Raw genomic sequence first — 20,681 nt, 5'->3', positions numbered from 1 at the left:
GGAGTGGGGAAGATGCTTCTAAAATTTGTGGATGACACCAAGATGGGAGGGTTCCTAAAACTTTGGAGGGCAGGATTAGAATTCAAAACGAGCCTGACAAATTGGAGAATTGATCTGAACTCAACAAGATGAAATTGAGTACGGACAATTGCGAAGTAATAGGAAGGAAAAATCAAATGCACAACTACAAAATGGAGAATAACTGCCCAGGTGATACTGCTTAGGGTTACCATTCGTCTGGATTCCCCCCGCCATATCCGGCTTTTCTGAGTTAAAAAGAGCGTCTGGGGGGAATTTGTAAATGTCCGGACTTCCCCCCCATGCAGAGCGCGCGCGGCTAACAGGGCAGCCGGCCGGATGGTGCCACTTGCACTGGGCTCCGGCAGCCAGAGAGCCCCTCCTCCGCTTCCCCCTCCTCTCCCCTGCAGCTGAGATCACTCCCTCCCTCCCGTTTGGGCCTCCGGCAGTCTGGAGCTCTTCCCCCTGCCCAGCGCGCCGCTCCGCAACACTCTGCAAGGGCGGGAACCGGGCTATGCGCTGTTCTGAGCGGCACGGTAAGGGGGCCAGGGAGTCGGAGAAGGGGCAGGGAGGTAGGGGGCAGTCAAGAGACAGGGAGCAGGGTTGGATGGGTCGGGAGTTCGGGGGGAGGGGCTGTCTGGGGGTTGGGGGTGTTAGGTTTTGAGCAGTCAGGGAACAGGTAGGGGTAGGGTCCTAGGGGGGCAGTTAGGGTGGGGGGTCTCAGGAAGGGGACAAGGGGGACAAGTTAGGGGACAAGGAACAGGGAGGCTTAGGTAGGGGGTGGGGTTCTGGAGGGCAGTTAGGAGCAGGGGTCCCAGGAGGGGGCAGTCAGGGGACAGGGAGCAGAGGGGTTTAGATGGGTCGGGAGTTCTGCGGGGGGGGCTGTCAGGGGGTGGGGAGTGGTTGGATGGGGCGTGGGAGTCCCTAGGGGGTCTGTGGGGATGGCGGGGGGTGTCTCAGGAGGGGGCAGTCAGGGGACAGGTAGGGGGTAGGGTCCTAGAGGGCCAGTTAGGATGGAGGGAAGGTCTCAGGAGGGGGCAGTCAGGGGACAAGGAGCAGGGAGGCTTAGGTAGGGGGTGGAGTCCTGAGGGGCAGTTAGGGTTACCATACGTCCGTTTTTTCCCGGACATGTCTGGCTTTTTGGTCCTCAAATCCCCGTCCGGGGGGAATTGCCAAAAAGCCGAACATGTCCGGGAAAATAGCTTTGCCGACATCCCTGCCCCAGTCCCCTGCTTACCTTAGAGCGGCTCCCGCAGGCTGCGAGCTGCAGGCGGATTCCCCCATGGCTGCTGCTCCCCCCAGACACCTCAGCTCTGTGTAGCTGAAGAGCCGAGCTGCCCGAGCGCTACCGGCTTCACGGTTTGCCGGACAGCCTCCAGACCCTGCGCCCCCGGCCGGGCGCTTCCCCAGAGCAGCCGGAGCCCGGGAGGGGAAGCGCCCAGCCAGGGGCGCAGGGTCTGGAGGTCTGGGGGCTGCCCGGCAAACCGTGAAGCCGGTAGTGTTCGGGCAGCTGTTTCGCAGCTGGGAGGGAGGAAGGGGAATGCGGGGCGCTCAGGAGAGGGGGCGGAGTTGGGGCGGGGAGTTTGGGGAAGGGGTGGAGTTGGGGGAGGGGCCAGGGCCTCATGGAGTGTCCTCTTTTTTTAATGAGGAAATATGGTAATCCTAATACTGCTGAAAGGGATCTGGGGGTTATCATGGATCACAAATTGAACGAGAGTAAACAGTGTGATACAGCTGCTAAAAAGGCTAGGGGGTGAGCTAGGAATTGAATCCAGGTCTCTTAAGTCCCAGTCCAATGGTGTACCCCAGTGATCCCCAGCCTTATTACACAGGAGGGCCACATGAACCTAAGCACAGCCTTGGGTGGGTCAAACAGATTCTACATATACACCTCTACCCTGATATAACGCGACCCGATATAACACAAATTTGGATATAATGCGGTAAAGCTGCGCTCTGTGGGGGGCGGGGGCTGCGCACTCCAGCGGATCAAAGCAAGTTCGATATAACGCGGTTTCACCTACAACGCAGTAAGATTTTTTTGGCTCTCGTGGACAGCGTTGTATCGGGGTAGTGGTGTATTAATAAGATTTAAAGTCATCTGTATTGACTTACATGTTAAGTTCAGCTTGTTTCGTATGTATTTAGATAGATTGTTTCTATGTACAGTATTGTCTATTTGCACATTTGTATAAACTAAATGATGACAAAACACTAATGAATTAGCCGTTAGCGTATTGTGTTGAAGCAGGTTGCGGGCCTTATGAAATGCTCTGGTGGGCCGTGCATGGCCTGTGGGCCGTTAGTTGGCACCACAATCTACTCAATAGGCCACACTTTCTAAAAAAGAACTTGTCCCTTTTGAAAGATCCTGGATGGGAAAAGATCAGTATCTGTCTCTTAGGAAGAAATAAAAAACCAAACCCCAAAACTGAACTGACAATTGAGGTTGTGCAAAACCATGTCAACATTTTACGTGGGATGTGAACTTCCGAAGTTCTGCTGCTGGGACTTTAAATGAAGGAGATGTTTAAACAAACCAAGTGGGATTTTAAATGTCTCATTGAAACGGGACAAAACCCCTTCTTACATGACTGGAATACTTACAAATCCTGACCTTAAAGTGTACTCCAAACTAGTGAGATCTAGCAGGAATTTATGCTATTTGGAGATAATCTATGTTATTCAAGGTGTGTGGAAGGGTAGGATGAGTAGCCATCACATGAAGCTATGATAAGGAAAACGCAGGGTACAGTCCCAATCTATCTATGCACTGAGAAATGTCAGCTCCGTGGCTCAGATCCTCAGAGGTATTTAGGTTCCTAGCTTCTATTGATGTAATGGAAGTTAGAAGTCTACATACCTTTGAACAGTGGCTCTCAGCCTCTCCAGACTACTGTACCCCTTTCAGGAGTCTCATTTGTCTTGCATACCCCACGTTTCACCTCACTTAAACACTACTTGCTTACAAAATCAGACATAAAAATACAAAAGTTGTTGAGAAATTGATTATGTTCTCATTTTTGCCATATAATTATAAAATAAATCAATTGGAATATAACTATTGTACTTACATCCAATGTATAGTCCATAGAGCAGTATAAACAAGTCACTGTCTGCATGAAATTGTAGTTTGTGCTGGTTTGGCTAATGCTAGTAGCCTGTTGTAAAACTAGGCAAATAACTAGATGAGTTGATGTACCCCCTGGAAGACCTCTGTGTACCCCCAGGGGTGTGCGTACCCCTGGTTGATAACTACTGCCTTTGAGGATCTGAGCCCAGAACTCTTGGGGCTGTAATCTTCCGCTGCACAGAATGAACAAGACAATCAGGGCCTATGGTTTGCACTTCTACTTTTTGATGCATGTTTATGTCATTTTAATCTCATTTCCCTTCCTCCCCAGGCCCCATTCAGTTCATTTGCCATCATGCGTGTCAGTCTTTCCTATTCCAACTACTGGTACCTTGGAAGTTAATTCAAGGGGCAGATGAACATCTCTTGAGAGAAAAAGATTGTTTCTGTTTTACCTTGCCCCTTAGCCTTTGATTGTGCCTGCCCTTCATTAGCACAGATCCAACAGGAATGTGGAAGTTTTACCTGGCTCTGCAAAGAGAAACTCGTATACTAAAAGTTTGGAATCTGTTAAACGGTTCTGAGCTTGACGAATTGTAGCATTCAGAGCATTTCTATTTTAAATTGAGTTTTTAACGTTACTTCCCAGGGACCGCTCCAATGTCATTTTCATTTCTTTGGAATCAGAAAAGATTGGTTATTTTTTGGAATCGTCATTAAAATAAGAGATGATATTGATGAAATACGGTGATGCCACAGCCAGATAAAGGCCTCCTGCTGCTAAATGATCTCCCAGGTGAAAATGAGTCATGTTAAAAATGCATGGCAAAGTAAACCCACATTTTCTAAGCCAGAGGTGGTAATTCTATGAAAATATTCCTGATCACCATTTCTGTAATGGTCTCTGTGTTCGTCATTTCATTTGCATTCTGACTGGCTTAGAGATCTTTAATTCAGCCAATGCCATGTTCATCAAAACAGTATTACCAGCTGCCACGATATTTGCTGTTCTTGCTCAAAGCCTCAGCTCCTGGAGTCATAGGAATATGGGAGAATCTCAGCTTTCACTTTTGGTGGTTTTTTTAAAGTATGTTCCTACCCCTCGTGGTTGTATAAATACGTTCTGGAGGTTCTCTAAAGGCTCACAAAATAAGGCAAATAAAAAAACCTGCAAATGTATTATTTTTAAAAAAATCTCATGATTTTTAGGTGCCTCACTCCAGATTTTTTGAACACTTGGGATTGACAGTGCTGGAAAAGTGAAAGATTTGTCTGAAAACCAACTTGCTGTAGTTTTGAAGTGAAGCTGATTCAGTACAGAGAACTCACACAAGGCTGTTCAAATCACATAAGCCCCAAACGCAGCATTTAAATGGGTTTCAGATGAAGAGCTTTTAAACAATGTTCCTAGATTCTGTAGCCTGCACCACGGTCACTTTGAACAGAAATTTCACTGATCGTGCCTAAGTGTTCAATATTTCTAGTGACCTCAAGGCGTTCCTTGACTTCTGTTCTACATTCCCAGCTGTGGATAAGCTACATGAAATTGCAGCCAAAGTGTATGAAAAACTTGACATCCTGTTGAGTGGGAAAACGTACCAACCAGGTAAGTTAGTTGACTTGCAAAAAAGGGGATGCATCGTACAGAAGGGTTGGTGATCTGGGATGTCTGTTGCCTAGTGAAGAAGTGGAATGGGTCTCCATTGCAGGGCTTGCCGTTAAGTCAGGACGTGGTGATGACTATCAGCAGCTGGATGGAAAATAAATGGGAGAAAATATATTTAAATGGAAAAAAATAGATGTTGGGGCTTGATCTTGGGAGGTGTCAAATACAAAACTCCCACACACCTCATGGGATCAGGGCCATGTTCTGTATTTAATTTCACGGGTGTCTTTTTGTTGACCAAATATAAGCATTAGTGTTATAACTCGAATGAGGATCATTTCAGTGTGAGGGTTAATGGATGAAAAAAATGGTTTTATGCCATTTTTTATTGATGGTGTCCAAAGAGAGCCAAATAGTGTTGTTGTTGTTTTTTTAAAAAGTGTGTGTGTGTGTGTTTGTTTGTTTTAAAAGTGTGGTTTTTCACCCTGGAAAGATCAGGAATGCTACATCTGGTCTTCCCTGGTTTTGCTAGAAGACTCATGGTGATGCGTGGTGGGAGCTTTAAGGCACCTTTTCCCCAGTTATTTCTCAAGAGATTCCTTAAATAGGTTTTAGCAACAACAAAATACAAGTTTTAAACCATCTGAATAAAAATCACTTCCCCCCTAATTAATCAGATTTCATTTCTGCGTGATTTCTGATATCATAGCTTGGTCCCCCAGACATCTGTACAGTCTTCTAGGAAAACAAGATGACAAAACTTTCATGTCCAATGTTAAGAGGAAGCAGGATTTCCCCCCTTTTTTATTTTTAAAACTTTCAAGCTGCCCATCTTCATCATAAAGAGCCACAAACCCAGTTTGTGCAGGCCACCTTTAATACAGATCCAAGGCAATGCAGAAATATTTGCCATACCGGGATTAATGGAGATATAATAAATTATTATTGTAATTTACCGTAAATTATATATTAGCCTGCAGTGAAGTTCTATTTGTATTATTATGATTGTAGTGTGGTAGCACATAGACGCCACACTCATGGACCTGGGCCCAGCGTGCTAGGCGCTGTACACAGAATGAAAAGACAGCCCTGCCCCTAAGAGCTGACAGGCAGACAGATGGGGGAGCGCAAGGAAACAATCAGACAATATTGGTCACTTTCATTCTCTCACCTAACAGGGTCACTAAAAGCGACAGATTAATTGAAACAAAACAAAGCAAATTTCTGCCAACATTGTCATTGTTTCACTAGCTTTGTAAGCGTTCCTGAGAAGGACACAGCTTTCTTTCAGGGGCCAAGGATACAAGCGTAGCAGAAATGCAAGGTACTTGGCTTAGGATCTGGATGGATGGGGAATGAGGACCTGATTCTGCCACCATGTATGCATGCAACTTCTAAGCACATGAGTAGTCTCCCTGAAGTCAATAGGAATACTCACAAGCATAAAAAGAACAGGAGTACTTGTGGCACCTTAGAAACTAACAAATTTATTAGAGCATAAGTTTTCGTGGACTACAGCCCACTTCTTCGGATGCATATAGAGTGGAATAAATATTGAGGAGATATATATACACACATACAGAGAGCATGAACAGGTGGGAGTTGTCTTACCAACTCTGAGAGGCCAATTAAGTAAGAGAAAAAAACTTTTGAAGTGATAATCAAGCTAGCCCAGTACAGTTTGATAAGAAGTGTGAGAATACTTACAAGGGGAGATAGATTCAATATTTGTAATGGCTCAGCCATTCCCAGTCCTTATTCAATCCTGAGTTGATTGTATCTAGTTTGCATATCAATTCCAGCTCAGCAGTCTCTTGTTGGAGTCTGTTTTTGAAGTTTTTCTGTTGTAAGATAGCCACCCGCAGGTCTGTCATTGAATGGCCAGACAGGTTAAAGTGTTCTCCCACTGGTTTTTGAGTATTCTGATTCCTGATGTCAGATTTGTGTCCATTAATTCTTTTGCATAGAGACTGTCCGGTTTGGCCAATGTACATGGCAGAGGGGAACACAGGCATAAAGTTAAGCATATGCATGAATGTTTGCGGAATCGGGTGCTAATTTATGATACAAAGCAAGTGTAGAATATTTTTTCCCCATATGATCTGACAGAAGCAACCCTAGTCCGTAGCACTGCGAATTCCGGTTAAAGCCTGCACTTTTGGGGAGAGAATCCACATTTCTGAGGCCCACTTTCATTCAGTAATATTTTTCGTGTCCCGATGTTGACGTGCACATCGGGAGTTACAGACGTTATCGGTTTAAATGACGGCCCGAGACTGAGTTGAGTGCTCCCTTGTTGTCTAGAGGCGCTTTCTGATTACCTCTAAAAAGCTGGCAGAATAACTAAAGGGAAATAAAGTCAGCTAGAGTCGGCTGTATTGATTCAGGAACGAAGTTGAATTATAGCCAGGAATACGTGAGCCACTGGAGCTCTCACTTACGATTAGGGCCCTACCAAATTCACGGTCCATTTTGGTCAATTTCACGGTCATAGGATTTTTCAAATGGTCAATGTCATGATTTCAGCTATTTACATCTGAAATTTCATAGTGTTGTAATTGTCGGGGTCCTGACTCAAAAAGGAGTTTGAGGGGAGGGGTCACAAGGTTATTGTAGGGGCAGGGGGGGTTGTGGTACTGCTACCCTTACTTCTGCGCTGCTGCTGGGCAGCTGGAGAGCGGTGGCTGCTGGCCAGGAGCCCTGCTCTGAAGGCAGGGCCGCCGCCAGCAGCAGCGCAGAAGTAAGGATGGCCTGCAGGGCCGGCTCCAGGCACCAGGCAACCAAGCACATGCTTGGGGCGGCACCTGGTAAGGGGCAGCCAATCTTGGGGTGGCGGGGGGCAGTGCGGGGCAGCATTCCGCGGGGCACGGTGCTCGGCGCGGGGGGCTCAGCAGGGCGGGGCTTTTTTTTGCTGCTTGGGGCATCAAAAAAGTTAGAGCTGGCCCTGATGGCATGATATGGTATTGTCCTTACTTCTGCGCTGCTCCCTGGAGAGCTGGGTCCTCAGCAGCTGCCACTTTCCGGCTGCCCGGCTCTGAAGGCAGCACAGAGAAGTAAGGGTGGCAAGGTAGGGTATTGCCACCCTTACTTCTGCACTGCTGCTGGCGGGACGCTGCCTTCAGAGCTGGGCGCCCGGCCAACAGCCTCCACTCTGTCTGCCCAGCTCTGAAGGCAGCGCAGAAGTAAGGGCGGCAATAACGCAACCTCCCTAAAATAACCTTGCGATCCCCCTGCAACTCCCTTTTGGGACCCCCAATTTGAGAAGTGCTGGTTTCCCCCGTGAAATCTGTATAGTGTAGGGTAAAAGCACACACAAAAGACCAGATTTCACAGTCCGTGACGCGTTTTTCATGGCCATGAATTTGGTAGGCCCCTGTGTATGATTTAACTGATATGTTGTGGCAGCACCTACCTGCTAAGCAGGTCAGAGCCCTGCTGCACTAGGTGCCACCCAAACACAGTAAATAACAGTCCCTGTCCCACACCACTTATCTCTCTCTCTTTTGAAGGTCTTCTCCCTCAACTCCTGCAGTCCGTTTTTCAGAAGCAGATCCTGCTGCTGCAGCGAGCAATCATTGAAAGTGAGCCTCTGCCCTTTCCTCTGCATGCCACCCCCTCACCTTTGGTTTCTGCTGGTAGCACCTGTAGCTGTAGTAAAGAGGGAGTGGAAAAGAGCGCAAAGGTCAACACGGGGACACTGTAGGGTTCACGAGTGTTGCGAAGGGAGGGGGCTGGGGTCAAAGGGCTGCTGAGTGTTGACACGAGGCTGTCAGGGAAAGGGCCTGGTGGGAAGGGAGGGGTGTTATCAGACACTGAGGGCAATTTCAGAGCAAGAGCTGGAGCCTGGTGGGGAAGGGGCAGGACGGCATGTAGTAGCTGTGAATCGCCGAGTGGGCTGGGGCCGGAGGAGCTGTCAGGCAGGACGGGACTCAGCAAGTCTGCAGAAGATTCTGGGGCCTAGAAGGGAGATCTCATCCTGGGCCGTGGAGGGGAGATTTCTGAGTAGGTCTGGGATGGTCTCCAGCTTTGCGGTAGGGCTAAGGGGAAGCAGAGCTGCACTTTGAACTGCCTGCATGACACCATGAGAACTGAGACTCCAGGGAAAATGAGGGTGTTACAGTGCTTGAGGGGAGGGGATAAGTAAGATCATGGGCAGAGTAGCAGGGCCTGGTTTTCACACCAGGGAGCACTGAGGAAGCAGTGCCAAGTGGTTAGAGCACTAACTGGGGACTTCGGAGACCCAGGTTCAATTCTCTGCTCTGCCACAAACTTCCTTTGTGACCTTGGAGAAGTTCCTTAGCCTCTGGGCCTCAGTTTCCCTTCTGTACAACAGGGATAGTAGCACTGCTCCACACGGGGCGGGTAGGAAGGATATAACAAAGAGTGTGAGGCACTCAGGTGCTGCTGTGATGAGGGCCAGATAAGTACAGTGTCTGTTGTTAATGGCGATCAGTTGAAACAAGGGCTCTTTAACCCTAATGAACTCTCCCTGCGTTCCCTAGGCAGACTGGAGTGTGAACGTCACTGTGGTAAGTCAGGGGGGTTTGCGGGGTTCATTGTTAATGATTTAGCTCTGTGATTCTCAGCTCTTTCCACCTTGCAGCCCCCTTTCCAGTTAGCCATGTGGGGAGAGCAGGGTGGGTGTGACCTCTTCCAGTCCCTGTTTTGAGACCCCCGAACTAAACAAAAAGCAGGACAGTGAATCCGCCCAAATGGTCCCCTTAAAGTTAATGGCAGAACTCCCATGGGCTTCACGGGGGGGCTGGGATTTCACCCCAGACCTATAATCTCCACTGTTCCAGCAGCGACCAGAAGTTACTGCTGATATGTCTAACAGGCGACTTCCCCACGCAGTCAGTTTCACTCTTGTATGTTACAGGAATCTTTAGATATGATGCTGTCTCCTGCACGAATTGTAACTTCTCCAGACCGGCTTGCTTTGGATATAACTGCGAGTAGGGAGCACGTCTTTATATGGAGTGTGTGTGTGTGAGAGAGAGAGAACTGCCCATCAGCTCCGGCTGAGCCCTGTGGCTGTGCTGTACCCAGGCACATTGGTAACTGCCTAAGAGAGGGCAGAGGAAATATACGTCTTCTTTAAAGAGACTAGATTATTAACAGGGCTGTTGATTAACCAAGTAGCCCTACTAGAAGAGAAACATCTAAAAAAAAGTCCTTACCCCACCCCTCTAACCAGCTGCCTTCAAACTTTCCCTTTCTTCAACAGGTCATCAGAAGAATGGGAAACAGCCTTAAAAGGCCTTTTTGATTACATGTAAGTGTCAGCTCAGTGTTCGGCTTTCCAGGATCTGTCACGAAGGCTGTGTCTACACTAGGAGAAAGAGGTTAAAAACACATTTTCCTAGTGAAGACAAGGCCTTGTGGATGGTGTTGGTTTAGGTTTTTAGTTCATTACACAGGGTTTTTAAATGAGCTTTCCAAATACAATACAAGGCTCTGATCCCGGAACCTTTACTCACATGAGTAACTGGAATGGGACCTGTTTGAACTAGAGTAGATCGTTTAGAAAAACATCCACTCCTGCTTGAAAGATTGCGAGTGGTGGAGAATGAAAACCCTAACCAGTAGGGGGCAGCAGTTTGGGGGAAATGCACCGGGGCGGGAGAGGCCCCAGATTCAAGAGCTACTTTGACCCTCTTTGGTCCCTCATCTAAGAGGGCGGGCGTCGATGGGGGTGCTGTTCTGGTTTCTGTTTCCAGCATCTGCACGGCGTGCAGCGATGTAGCTGCCCTCACGCCAGGAAACCAGAGCCATGCACTGATGGCTTGAGACAGGGGGAGAAAATGATGGGCCCCGAAACGGAATGATGTTGTTACCTTTAAACCCGGTGTGGCTCTGAGATGGGAGTAGGAAGGCAGCAGCCCCGCTCAGATACTTTTGCAGGGGAGGAAAGATGTTGAAAGCACCATGCCTAGGAAAGCACTGAGCTTCCTCGCCACAGCACATGCTGGGCTGGTGTCTTCTGTCCCTATAGCAGTAGCTGTAGGAGGTAGCACTGGCCGGGTAGGCTCTGGATTTCCTCTTCTCTAGCACGCGAATGACAGTGTTAGTTTAACATTTGCTGCTGGAGACCTTTGCCCAGGTTCAGAGCTCTGCGCTCCGGGGGTTCTTCTAGTGGAACTCCACTGGAGGCCTGACTTGGCAGCCATCAGTGCACTATTGGGTTGTCTGTGTCCTGTCCAACCCTTTCACACTGAGCTCCCGCGGGCACCATGCTGGGCCGGCTCAGACCCTGTCTATAAGGTTGAGTCCCAGAGCGAGGGCGAGGTGAGAACCCACCATTCAACAGCTGGGGGAATCCCTGACACTCCTATTTCACTGTGTGTTTCTTCTTTTTCAGAAACAAAATATACCGGTAAGTGGGGCATTTTTTTCCCTTACCAGTTGGAAGGACTCCAGCATCAGTAGCAGATATTTTCTATCTACCTCTAATACTTTCCACGCTGGTGACTCCCTGTAGGGAAACAGGGACGTGAAATGCTGCAGCCCTTTCTCTGACCCCTGGGCTGATGGTTTCTAATGGGAAACTGAAGGCATCTGTGCTGCAGAAGGGGGAAGGGCTGCTACCTTGGGGTCAGATTCTCCTTTCACTGACTGTTATAAATCAGGGGTAACTCCATTGACTGCAACTGAGTTACAGCAGGCTAAGTGAGAGCTGAACTGGACCGAGCCTGGCGGTCAGGGTGTTAGCCTAGGACTTGGAAGACCTGGTTCAGTTCTCTCCTCGGGTGAATCACGTCTCTCTGGCTCAGAAATCAGTGGGAGTTGGGCCTATCCAGCTTTGAGGAGCTGGGCCTTAGGCCCTGTGCGGGTAGTAGCTGGTCTCTACCTGCATTGATCAGTGTCAGCTGGTGGAACAACCCGCCATTGATTCAGGGCTGCAGGGACCAAGGCTGCCTCTTCCAGGAGCAGTGCTCTGAACACGATGGCAGACTCGGCCCAAGTGAAGGAGAAACTCCCCCGTTTAGGGGCTCAACCCTCTGAGCCTGGATGGGGAGCTGCAACCCCTCTTCCAGCCCTTCCTGGGGCAGTGCAGGGGGCAGAGAAGGGGTGCTGAGCTGGAGTTAACCCCTTGTTCATGGGGGACCTGGTAGTGACTTGTAGCCTGGCTCAGGGATGAATTCTGGATGCTTTCCTCTGAACTGAAGGGTCTCTAATCTCATGTTTTCTCCTCAGGCAATCAGCAAGGTGGCTAGTTGCCTTGAGAAGGATCCCAGGATTCCAGTGAGTGTCTGTTCGGCTCCTGTTTGGGCTTCAGGGACCCAGTTCTTCAAATGGCCTCCCTGAAGGGCAGAGATTCCTTTCACCCAGCCTAGGGAGCCAGCTGCCACGAAGCACTCCAGGCCCATGCCAGGCCTCGGCTGCTGAGTGCTCCTCCAGTGCAGAGATCCACCCAGTTCCTTAGAAGAGGAGGACTGATCCTTCAGTTCCTCTCCTGGGCTCAGCCCTTTAACGCCTATGGATGAGAAATGAGCGGTTACTAGGCATTGGACAGCTGTATTCCCCATGCACTGCTTTGACAGTCCCCTCCCATTGCTTTGGGGAGTGGGATTAAGACCAGGCCATTCAATCCTCCAGTGACTGCTCCGCTTCTTAACTCATATGACGACTGTGCTGTGTATGGCTGGTCAGTGCAGAAGCAGCAGGCCACTGGCTGCGATTCCCAGCTCTGCCACTGGGACAGCTGGGGCAGTTCCCCCTTCCACCCAGGGTCTGTTGAGTCTGTAAGCTCTTCAGGGCAGGGACTGTCTCTCGCGGTACAGCATGACGGGGCTCTGACCTTTGTCTGGGGTCCGTGGGCTCTACCATACTGATCTGTAATCCCAGGATAACTAGACTCCATCCTATTCTGCTGAAAGCAAGCTAGCTTTCTGGCTCAGGGGCTTGGGGGCAGGGGTTGGTTTTTGACAGCAGTGCTCAGCTACCACCCAGCTCTCTAATCAGCCTCTTTGTCTTTCAGCAATTGCACATCCACCAGGTAAGTAGGCACCAGGAAGGGGACTCGTTAATTTGAGCATAAACTGTAGCCAGCTTCCTGCTCTCAGCAAAAGAGCCTCGGTATTGAGGGGAATTTTTCTGAGGGATGGGGCTATAGAAGAGCTAGATTATCATTTCCCTCCCACCTTGCTCCTGCCCTATGGGCCGCCTCCTGCCCTCAGAAGCACATTGCAACCATCCTTGGAAGCAGTGGGGGTACAGTTCCATGCAATTTTTAATAACTCTGAGAACAGACAAGCCTACTTTAGTATTGAGGTGCCATGGTGAAGCCAGAGAACTATATGCAACCCCCACTGAATTATTTCAGATTTTCCTCCCTGGCTCTTCCCCCTAGTGTAATGACCATGGCACTCCTGTCCCAGGACTGGCAAGCAGAGCAGTTTAGGTAAATGCAGCTCCCGGCCACTACGCTGCACTGCTGCCCACACCGTAGGAACCCTGGCTTTGCAGTCACTTTTGTGGCCAAAACTAGTCTTGGCCCTAGTACTTCCAGCTGAGACCAGTCACGACCCTCTAGATTTAAGGAGGTAGAAAACAATCTTCACAAATTGACTAGTTGTTGCTTTTAGTAGGGACTGTGTTTAGCGTCTTTCCTTCCACTGAGAGAGAGACACACATGCCCCTTTCAGCCCCTGCAGCATTTCATTTTTTACTAGAAAATTATTAATCTTGACTGTTTTATTCTCCCTTCCCTACAGCCCAGCAATGCTAAACTTTAAAAGTAAGTTTGCAAATAGAGGATTTCTTATAGCTTTAAGGGGCTGGGGGCTAGCTGCGTCTGCGGCTACAGTTGACATTTTCCTCCGGGTCTCCCTGGCCAATAGCAGCACTGCTAGAGATGGGAGCCGGTGTTTGCCAGCATTCTAACCATGGTGTGGCCCTGCTCACCAGGGACAGAGGAGATGGAGCCAGGGCCGGCTCTGTTGGCCCTAGATGGGGGGGTGGCTTGGGGATACATGTTTAGCAGAATCGCTAGTGTAAACACCAGAGGAAGGGCTCTCCAATCTGCACTACTGCTGGAGGTTATTGGCCTGCACAGAACAGTGGGGGATGCAGTTTGCAGACGTTTGGGGGACAAGGACGATGACTGGGGTCCCTCGTTCAGCCTCCTGGGAGGTAATGGTTTGTATGTGTTTTGCCATTGTTTGTCAGGCCTTAGCAGGAGTTGAAGTCTAAAAATGAGCGGAAGAGGGGACACAGAGGGTATTTCCTAAGGAAAAAGTGAATTAAAACTATCCAGTACGTGGAGCTGGAGCCAGCAGGTGTCCAAGTCTGAAAGGCAGAAGCTGGATTTAAAATGCCGAGTGGTTAGCAAAAGCCATAATCCTCACACCAGCTACACTCATGTTCTGCTTCAGCAGGCTGTTTCCATTTGCCCTTGGTTGCAAATGCACAAGAAGGGGCATCAGTGCTCCTCTAACCATGGGACTGATGCCAGGGCAGGCCTTCTCCATGCTGCCCCCCCGAGCTCTGCCAATGCACCTCACCTGTTAATTGTGGCTGTTTTATTAAATGGCAATTTTTCTTGAGTTGAGACTAGGTCAAACCCTTCCCTGCTGCCCTATGGCATATTGGAACAGAGTTCCGTTTTCTCTGCCCTCAAAACTGAAGCCACAGTAAAGATATACAAGCCTTTCTGCTCTCTGGTTATGAAGGCTCCAACCATTTGAGAGCAACTTTTCCTTTCTCCCAGCTTGAGTTTCATTGCAGATAGCGGATTGCAGCCCTTTGCTTCAAAATGATGTTTCCTCTACTGCCTGGGTACTCCAAGAGATTGCACTAGTTCCATTCATCACATGGGCTTAGCTGTGCTTTTCAGACCAGTCCAAGCACTGATGGGTTTTTGTTTCTTCTACCTCCAAGGGATAAAGGCCAGCATGTCGGAGACTTGGCACAACACGCTTGTGAACAGGAAGACTACTGGATGGCACAAACACAGAATCCCGCCCCCTAGAGTGATAGACTGCTGAGCTGTGATTTTTTAAATGAATACTTAGAATGTATTAGGTGTAAGGGAAATTAAACAGAAATGATCAGTGGAATGCTATGTTATACTTCTATACATCATCACGTTTCACACACACAACTCAAAGGCGATTTAATCAAAATGCATCAAGCCACTGGACAGCAGGAAATCACTTTTTACCCGAATACCTGCATAGTTTCCCTGCCACTTCAGTTGCATTAATGAGCTTCTGTATTCCACCCCAGAACTGGCTGCAATTTCAGTGACAGCTAAAATGATCTCTTGAAAATGGTTTATAAAAACCTCATCCACCACTCTTAATAAAAGGCTGTAAGACTAGAAAGGTATTACAAAAATCAAAATTAACTTTTGTTTTGAAATTTTATTAGATCATCTTGACACAAAATTGTTACAGCAGCTTGTGGTCTTTCTTCGTAAGGGAATGTTGATAGCAAATAAATTCTTTAATATAACACATCAGACAGTTTCAAAGGTCTAGAATCACTGCACAGGATTCTTTAAGAGAAGACTCTACATGCTAAAGTGACAGTTTTCATCCATTAATTTTTTAATTCCCCCACCCCCGCTAATTAAGGAACGTTATCATCCTTTAAGACAATTGTAATATGTTCAGTTTCTAATACACAAACTGGCTAACCAAGGGAGGTTGAGTGTCAATACCAAACCAGACCACTTCACCAGCACAGGAGCCTGCTGCGAAAGGATTCCGGCAGTACACAAGTGCAATCAGACAGCAGACGATGCTGGTCCTAGCAATAAAACCACAGCAGAGCCTTTTGAAAACGCCCTAACATGGGACGAGTATAAAGAGGCACAACGTGTCTAACAAAAGGTAAGATCGGGATCAGTTCTGATCTCACCCTTTGTCCCCAGGCTGTAGGGTTGTTATCAGTCTGCTGTGCAATACTGACATTTGTTGGAGGGGGGAAGTTGCCAAAAACTTAAGTGCAGACATTGTCCATGTCTATCTCCTCCACCGGAGCCCTTTTGGTAGTAGCAATTGACAGTTCTTTACCCACATCTCAAAGTAATAACCGTTTAGTGCATTCCAAGTCTGCTGGAAATAGAACAGCACAAGGAATTGAAAAAGGAGAGATTTTGGAAAGTGATGCCAGTTAGGAGTACGGTCCTCATTTGTACTTCAGTGACAGAAAACTCTCTTTCCAGTCAGTGATTCCAGGTGAACTCTCAACAGCACAGAATGGAGTCATTTTATCAGACCCTCTTTTATACCCTTGTAGTAACTCGTACCACAAACACAAGTGTGTAGTGTTCTCCATCCACTCCCGCTCGGCCCCAATTACACCTTGGCTGCTGGCAGCTGGCTATGTCCAAATCTACCTTCATGAAAGCAGGGCCAGCACAATGCTCCAGGGACCAATTAAACACATTGTCACATCTCAACATGGATAACATGGGGACAAACGTTTTGGAGCAGGAGGTATTTTAGGTAGCTATTTCTCCAACCTGCTACTGGTCAACCTCATCTGGTGAGCCACATTATAAACAAAATAAAAAACAGGAACAAAAAACCTTTGGATTTCCAGTTTCTTTGCTACATTCTAACTTTTCAGGAATGTGAAATTTCAGTGCACTTTACAAAGCACATCAGCAGAGATCACTTATGGGGAAATGTTTAATAGGCCTTGTTTTGGGGATGAACAGGAGCAGAGAGGACTAAGGAGTCAACACTTTTCAGCCCATGTTTTAGCTGTTGTTAACAGGAGGTAAGGCCCAAGGCAGCTACCATAAGCAGAAACCCAGGAGTGTCCCAAACTCTTACCAGGTGCCTACTGATTAGCTCTTACGATATCAAGGATGTTGATATTCGGGACCAAGTGAGCTTGAGAGTAGGAGGTGGTTGCCTTCAGGTCCAACACCAGCTTCTGCTAAAAATATTCACCTACAAAAGCAGACATATTCCATAGACCAGGGCCAAGGCAACCTTCTACGTTAACAATGCTACTGATAACGTTCTGCTCCATATGGGAGGCAGGGTGTATTGGATTGCTGGGAACTGCTGAATAAATAACCCCCCAAACATGTCAGGATCTCACTGGGCTGGAAAGGGTTAACATCACAGTTGGTAAAAAGATTCCAAATAAAAAAGGTAACATACAGCCTTAAAATGTCTAAACCGCAAACAAGGGTGGAGTTAACTGAAAAGCACGTGCCCCGAGATAGTACATGCGTACGAGGGAGAAACGTAACACTTGGATCTGTTTGTCTTACACTTCTTTAAGTGCATCTCCTGTAGTTGCAATATTTATAAAGACTATTCAGCACTTTGATAATGTCTCTTTCATCTCATCCAGCAAGTTGCTCAGCAGGGTGGAATCGTTACATTTTCCGTCCACGGATACTGAATTCTCTCCCTTTAAAAGAAGAGGGAGTCAGTTAAGCCCCTTCTTTAGTAAGGGCACAATTCTACTCCCAGTGGAGCGAGTGGGAGCCAAGGCAGGCCCTAGGTCTGTTCTTTGGGAGGGTCACTAGGCAGTGGCTCATTAGCCCCTGAGCCGATGGGGCCTGTGCACAACTGGGGGACGCCCCCGTGCCCCGATCCTGCTCCGCCGCAGCAGCGCCAGGCATGGGAATCCCTGGCGCCCCGACACCAGCAGAAGCCGCGGGACAGGCAGGGAGGGAGGGAGAAGCCCCAGCACCCAGACCCCTGCTGCAGCCCTAGCACTGGAGGTGCTCTCACTCCCCGCTGCACTCCAGGGATGTGGTGCAGGGTCAGAGCTTCTCTGGTCTTGGGACCGGAGGGAGGAGGGGAGGGGAAAGGAGCAAAAGGGGTTGTGGGATTGCGGAATGAGGGCGGACCCTGGGTGGAACAGGGGGCAGGGCTGCAGGCAGAAGGGGAGTGACCCCTGGTGAGCTCACTCTGCCCTTTACCAGGGCCAGGGCCCCAGAAAACCTGAATTCACCTCTGGTGATAAGGTGTGCTCTGCACAACGGCACTGGCCCCTGTTCATTCAGTCACAGGACAACATGAACAGAGGTACAGGGCAGAGGGGGCTCACCAGGGGTCACTCCCAAGCAGCTGTGCTGGCTGAATGAAGCCACCCTGAATCCCACCCTGTGCGATTTTTATGAACTGGGAATATTTCCACCTTTGCCTTAAAACGGTAAAAAGGCTCCCAGATAAGCTAGTTTCCAGCTGACTTCGCCATTGCAGAACCTTAAGGAGCACTCACCTTTTTCACCAGTAGGCAGACATGATGACCTTGGATAGAACGACTGTACATTGATGCACAAGAGTCAACTCGCTCCACAACTGCAGAAGAAAGCAGTCATTTTCATTTAACAGCTTTCTCTACCTTCTCCCAAAAGAGTAAATACAGCCGCTGTCTGGGACCATCCCGCTGACAGCGACCTGCCCCATGAGCTAAGGATGCCTTAACCGTCAATTTGATTGTTCAAATTTTTGGGCTATTTTGACATATTAAGTTTAATTATGATGTGACTTCACAAAACTGACCTTTTTGCAGCAAAGAGCATATTTATCCAAAAGCTGTTCATTTAGCCTAACAAACACTGGCCATTTTAAAAGCCACGCAGCGTTGGTGAAGAACTGCTGGGCACCAGGGTGTGGTGAAGACATTCCACTTTAGTCTAGGCATTTAGAATTTGCAATTACTCCAAGATATGAAGCTAAATTCTTCCCATTCCAATTAACTTTAGTGCTGGTGATTGACAGCACTGGAGGCTGAAGCATTCTCTCCACAGAACCAGCAGCACTGGCTCACTGAACTGGACAAATTATTTATACGGACCCAGTGGGAGCTGACTTTGAATGGTTCAGGCTTTAATTAGTTCCTTTTGGGACAGGACCGCTGGCTACTAAAACTGGGCCAAGATTCCTTCCTCCAAACTGGCTTCACCTGGACTGAATTTGAATCAATGATCTAGAGCTTAAGAGCATCTACCTTCCCTAGGCCAAGCTAGTCCCTTAAGTAGTAATTTCAGAACAAGAAACCTTGCAGCAGGTTGTGTGTTAGGAACTCACCTGAAAAATGATGATAAAAACAAATCTTTGCTAGTAGATGTTGGAAAGAAATGCTAATTCCATCTACTTTTATAGAACTCATGTGCAGATCCCCAGACTCCAGCAGCTTGGCGAAAGCATCACTGCAAAAACATGAAGGCGGGATCATGGTCTACACTTAGGCTACAAGCCCAGGCTGAGCTCGTTCGTGACAGCACCATGCAGGCTTTAATGGGTCTAATAGTGCAGCAGCTCATATACAATTAAGATCTAGCAGGAGACTCCGGTGTAGGAGTGGAACTGGGATCTAGCCTCCAGCTGTCTCAGGGTGTCCCTATGATCTCTGAAACAGGGAGAAGGAGAAAAATACGCTGCTTATTCAGCGACCTACTTTTGCTAGCCCATCACACACCACGATTCATGTTGTGTCAGGGTAAAGGGGGATGGGAGGACGTATGTTTTAAGTAAGGAGTAGGTTACGTTTTCCTCAGAACAGAAAAACTACAAATAGAAGCAACCACTGGCTGGGAAAGTCAGGAACATGCTGCACATCTGCAGAGCTGGCCCGCAGCCAAAGCTTCACGTGGGTGCCAAGGGTGCACAGGGGATGTTGGCGCCCCCTCGGGTGGCACTTACCTATAGCAAGGCGTTGTGATCAAGTATGAAGCGCAACTGAAGTGCAATTTGAAATCTAGTTTTTCGTGGGTTGAACCTTCATCGTTCTGCAACAGGTCAAAGAAAGGAGATGAAGGGGAGCCCGGAGGCAGCGAGAGAAGGTGCCTACCCCAACCTACCACACAGAGGCCTGGATGAGATTTCACTGACTGGCTCTCAGGTTAAGCATCCCATTAAGGCTCACGCCTGAAGGTGCTAGCTGGGGACTGAGGGGTGGAGTTACTGCCACGATTAGGGAATCTGACTTTGGCCACCCAGCGTATTAAGAGAGGAGTTTGGATTTTTTGTCTGTGCACGTAGAGGGGTTAAAGGACAGTTTAAACATAGTGAACCAGACGGATCTGGCCAAGTTTTAAACTCCACGTCCTGCTGAAATAAAGACTGAACAGACTGAATTTGGCCTATCACACTGTGATCAAGTTTCAGAATTTGGGAAACAACCTGAGAAGCAAACAAACATTTCCTGTTCCCCATCCTAGGAGAAGGGTGGCTTTGCAACAAAGCTTATAAAAATCGAAAATTGAGACAACAACAATGGCTCTCGCAGAGTTGGCCGTCTACTTGGATTTGGCGCTGCAGCTTTATGTTCAAATACTTTACTAATGTGACTACTTGTTGCAATGAGAATAGAAACAGCAGATTTTGAAAGGCCAGAGCTTGGTACTTAAACCTCTTAGCCAGCTCCACTCTTGCTCTCAGCATTACACCCAGTTACTATCCATTTTTCCAGCCCGTAGAGCTAGGGAGCCTAGGTGTCAGTGTAGAACTGATCAGGGAAAGCTGAAGTCATCTCCTGCTCGCCAGTGACATTGAGACTGACCTCCTCTCCTTCCCAGGCAGATGTCTCCCTGCAGTGAGCCGCTAGCTAACACCGAGCAGTGCAATCTGAAAACTGTCACACTGCCAGGAGTGACACTTCAGGACATGCTCATTTTATACTCAGGATGCTTTTTGTACATCATGTAAAATACTTCCCAGGTTGCACAATGGGCTGGTGTAGCAGAGGTGAAATGATGCTCCAGAGAAGCCCTAAAGCAGTGCCTTCTATCCACGGCAAGCTCCCCTACGCAGTTCCAAAGGAAGACAGGAGTAGAGAGTTTAAAGCTGCACTTACTTTCACTATAAAGGACAATGTTCCTTTTAGCTTCTGAGCCATAACAATGCTCTGAAGAGTAAACACAAACTGGGCTTCGTTAGAGATTCCTAGTGTGAAGAGAGGAGAGAGTGGAGTGAGGATCTAAAAAGTGATTTGTGTCTCTTATTACGTGGCTAAGATTTTAATCATTAGCGTTATGCAGCAGCACAGGAGATAGGCACT

General features: G+C 48.2%; 1 protein-coding gene and 1 long non-coding RNA gene across 5 annotated transcripts in view; one reads left to right on the top strand and one right to left on the bottom strand.

Moving 5' to 3' along the window:
- The first annotated feature begins 3,054 nt into the window (after window positions 1–3,054).
- On the top strand, window positions 3,055–14,755 carry LOC117869018. 2 transcript variants are annotated; one of them, XR_004643757.1, is made up of 10 exons: window positions 3,055–4,697; window positions 8,207–8,278; window positions 9,200–9,226; window positions 9,577–9,652; window positions 9,925–9,972; window positions 11,059–11,073; window positions 11,895–11,942; window positions 12,679–12,696; window positions 13,415–13,437; window positions 14,580–14,755. It is a non-coding gene; the product is annotated as an uncharacterized LOC117869018 (long non-coding RNA). The 2 variants fall into 2 exon arrangements; XR_004643756.1 differs by lacking the exon at window positions 9,577–9,652 and having other exon boundaries at window positions 3,063–4,697.
- Window positions 14,756–15,044: 289 nt separating this feature from the next.
- The window catches only part of AP3D1 (adaptor related protein complex 3 subunit delta 1), a 68,901-nt gene continuing 63,264 nt past the window's right edge, over window positions 15,045–20,681 (bottom strand). For 2 of the 3 annotated variants that reach the window (XM_034755476.1, XM_034755477.1), the window contains 5 exons: window positions 20,478–20,566; window positions 19,325–19,410; window positions 18,710–18,831; window positions 17,898–17,977; window positions 15,045–17,078 (listed from right to left, as the gene is read on the bottom strand). In XM_034755476.1, coding sequence (XP_034611367.1) covers window positions 16,983–17,078; window positions 17,898–17,977; window positions 18,710–18,831; window positions 19,325–19,410; window positions 20,478–20,566 — 473 coding nt within the window. In that variant the 3' untranslated portion in view covers window positions 15,045–16,982. Of the gene's footprint in view, window positions 17,079–17,897; window positions 17,978–18,709; window positions 18,832–19,324; window positions 19,411–20,477; window positions 20,567–20,681 lie in introns of those variants that run through there. The other variant, XR_004643755.1, reaches the window with a different exon arrangement.

Source organism: Trachemys scripta, chromosome 22 (genome assembly GCF_013100865.1).
Source record: "Trachemys scripta elegans isolate TJP31775 chromosome 22, CAS_Tse_1.0, whole genome shotgun sequence".
NCBI classification, from domain to species: domain Eukaryota; kingdom Metazoa; phylum Chordata; order Testudines; family Emydidae; genus Trachemys; species Trachemys scripta.
This window is presented reverse-complemented; position numbering and strand designations above follow the sequence as displayed.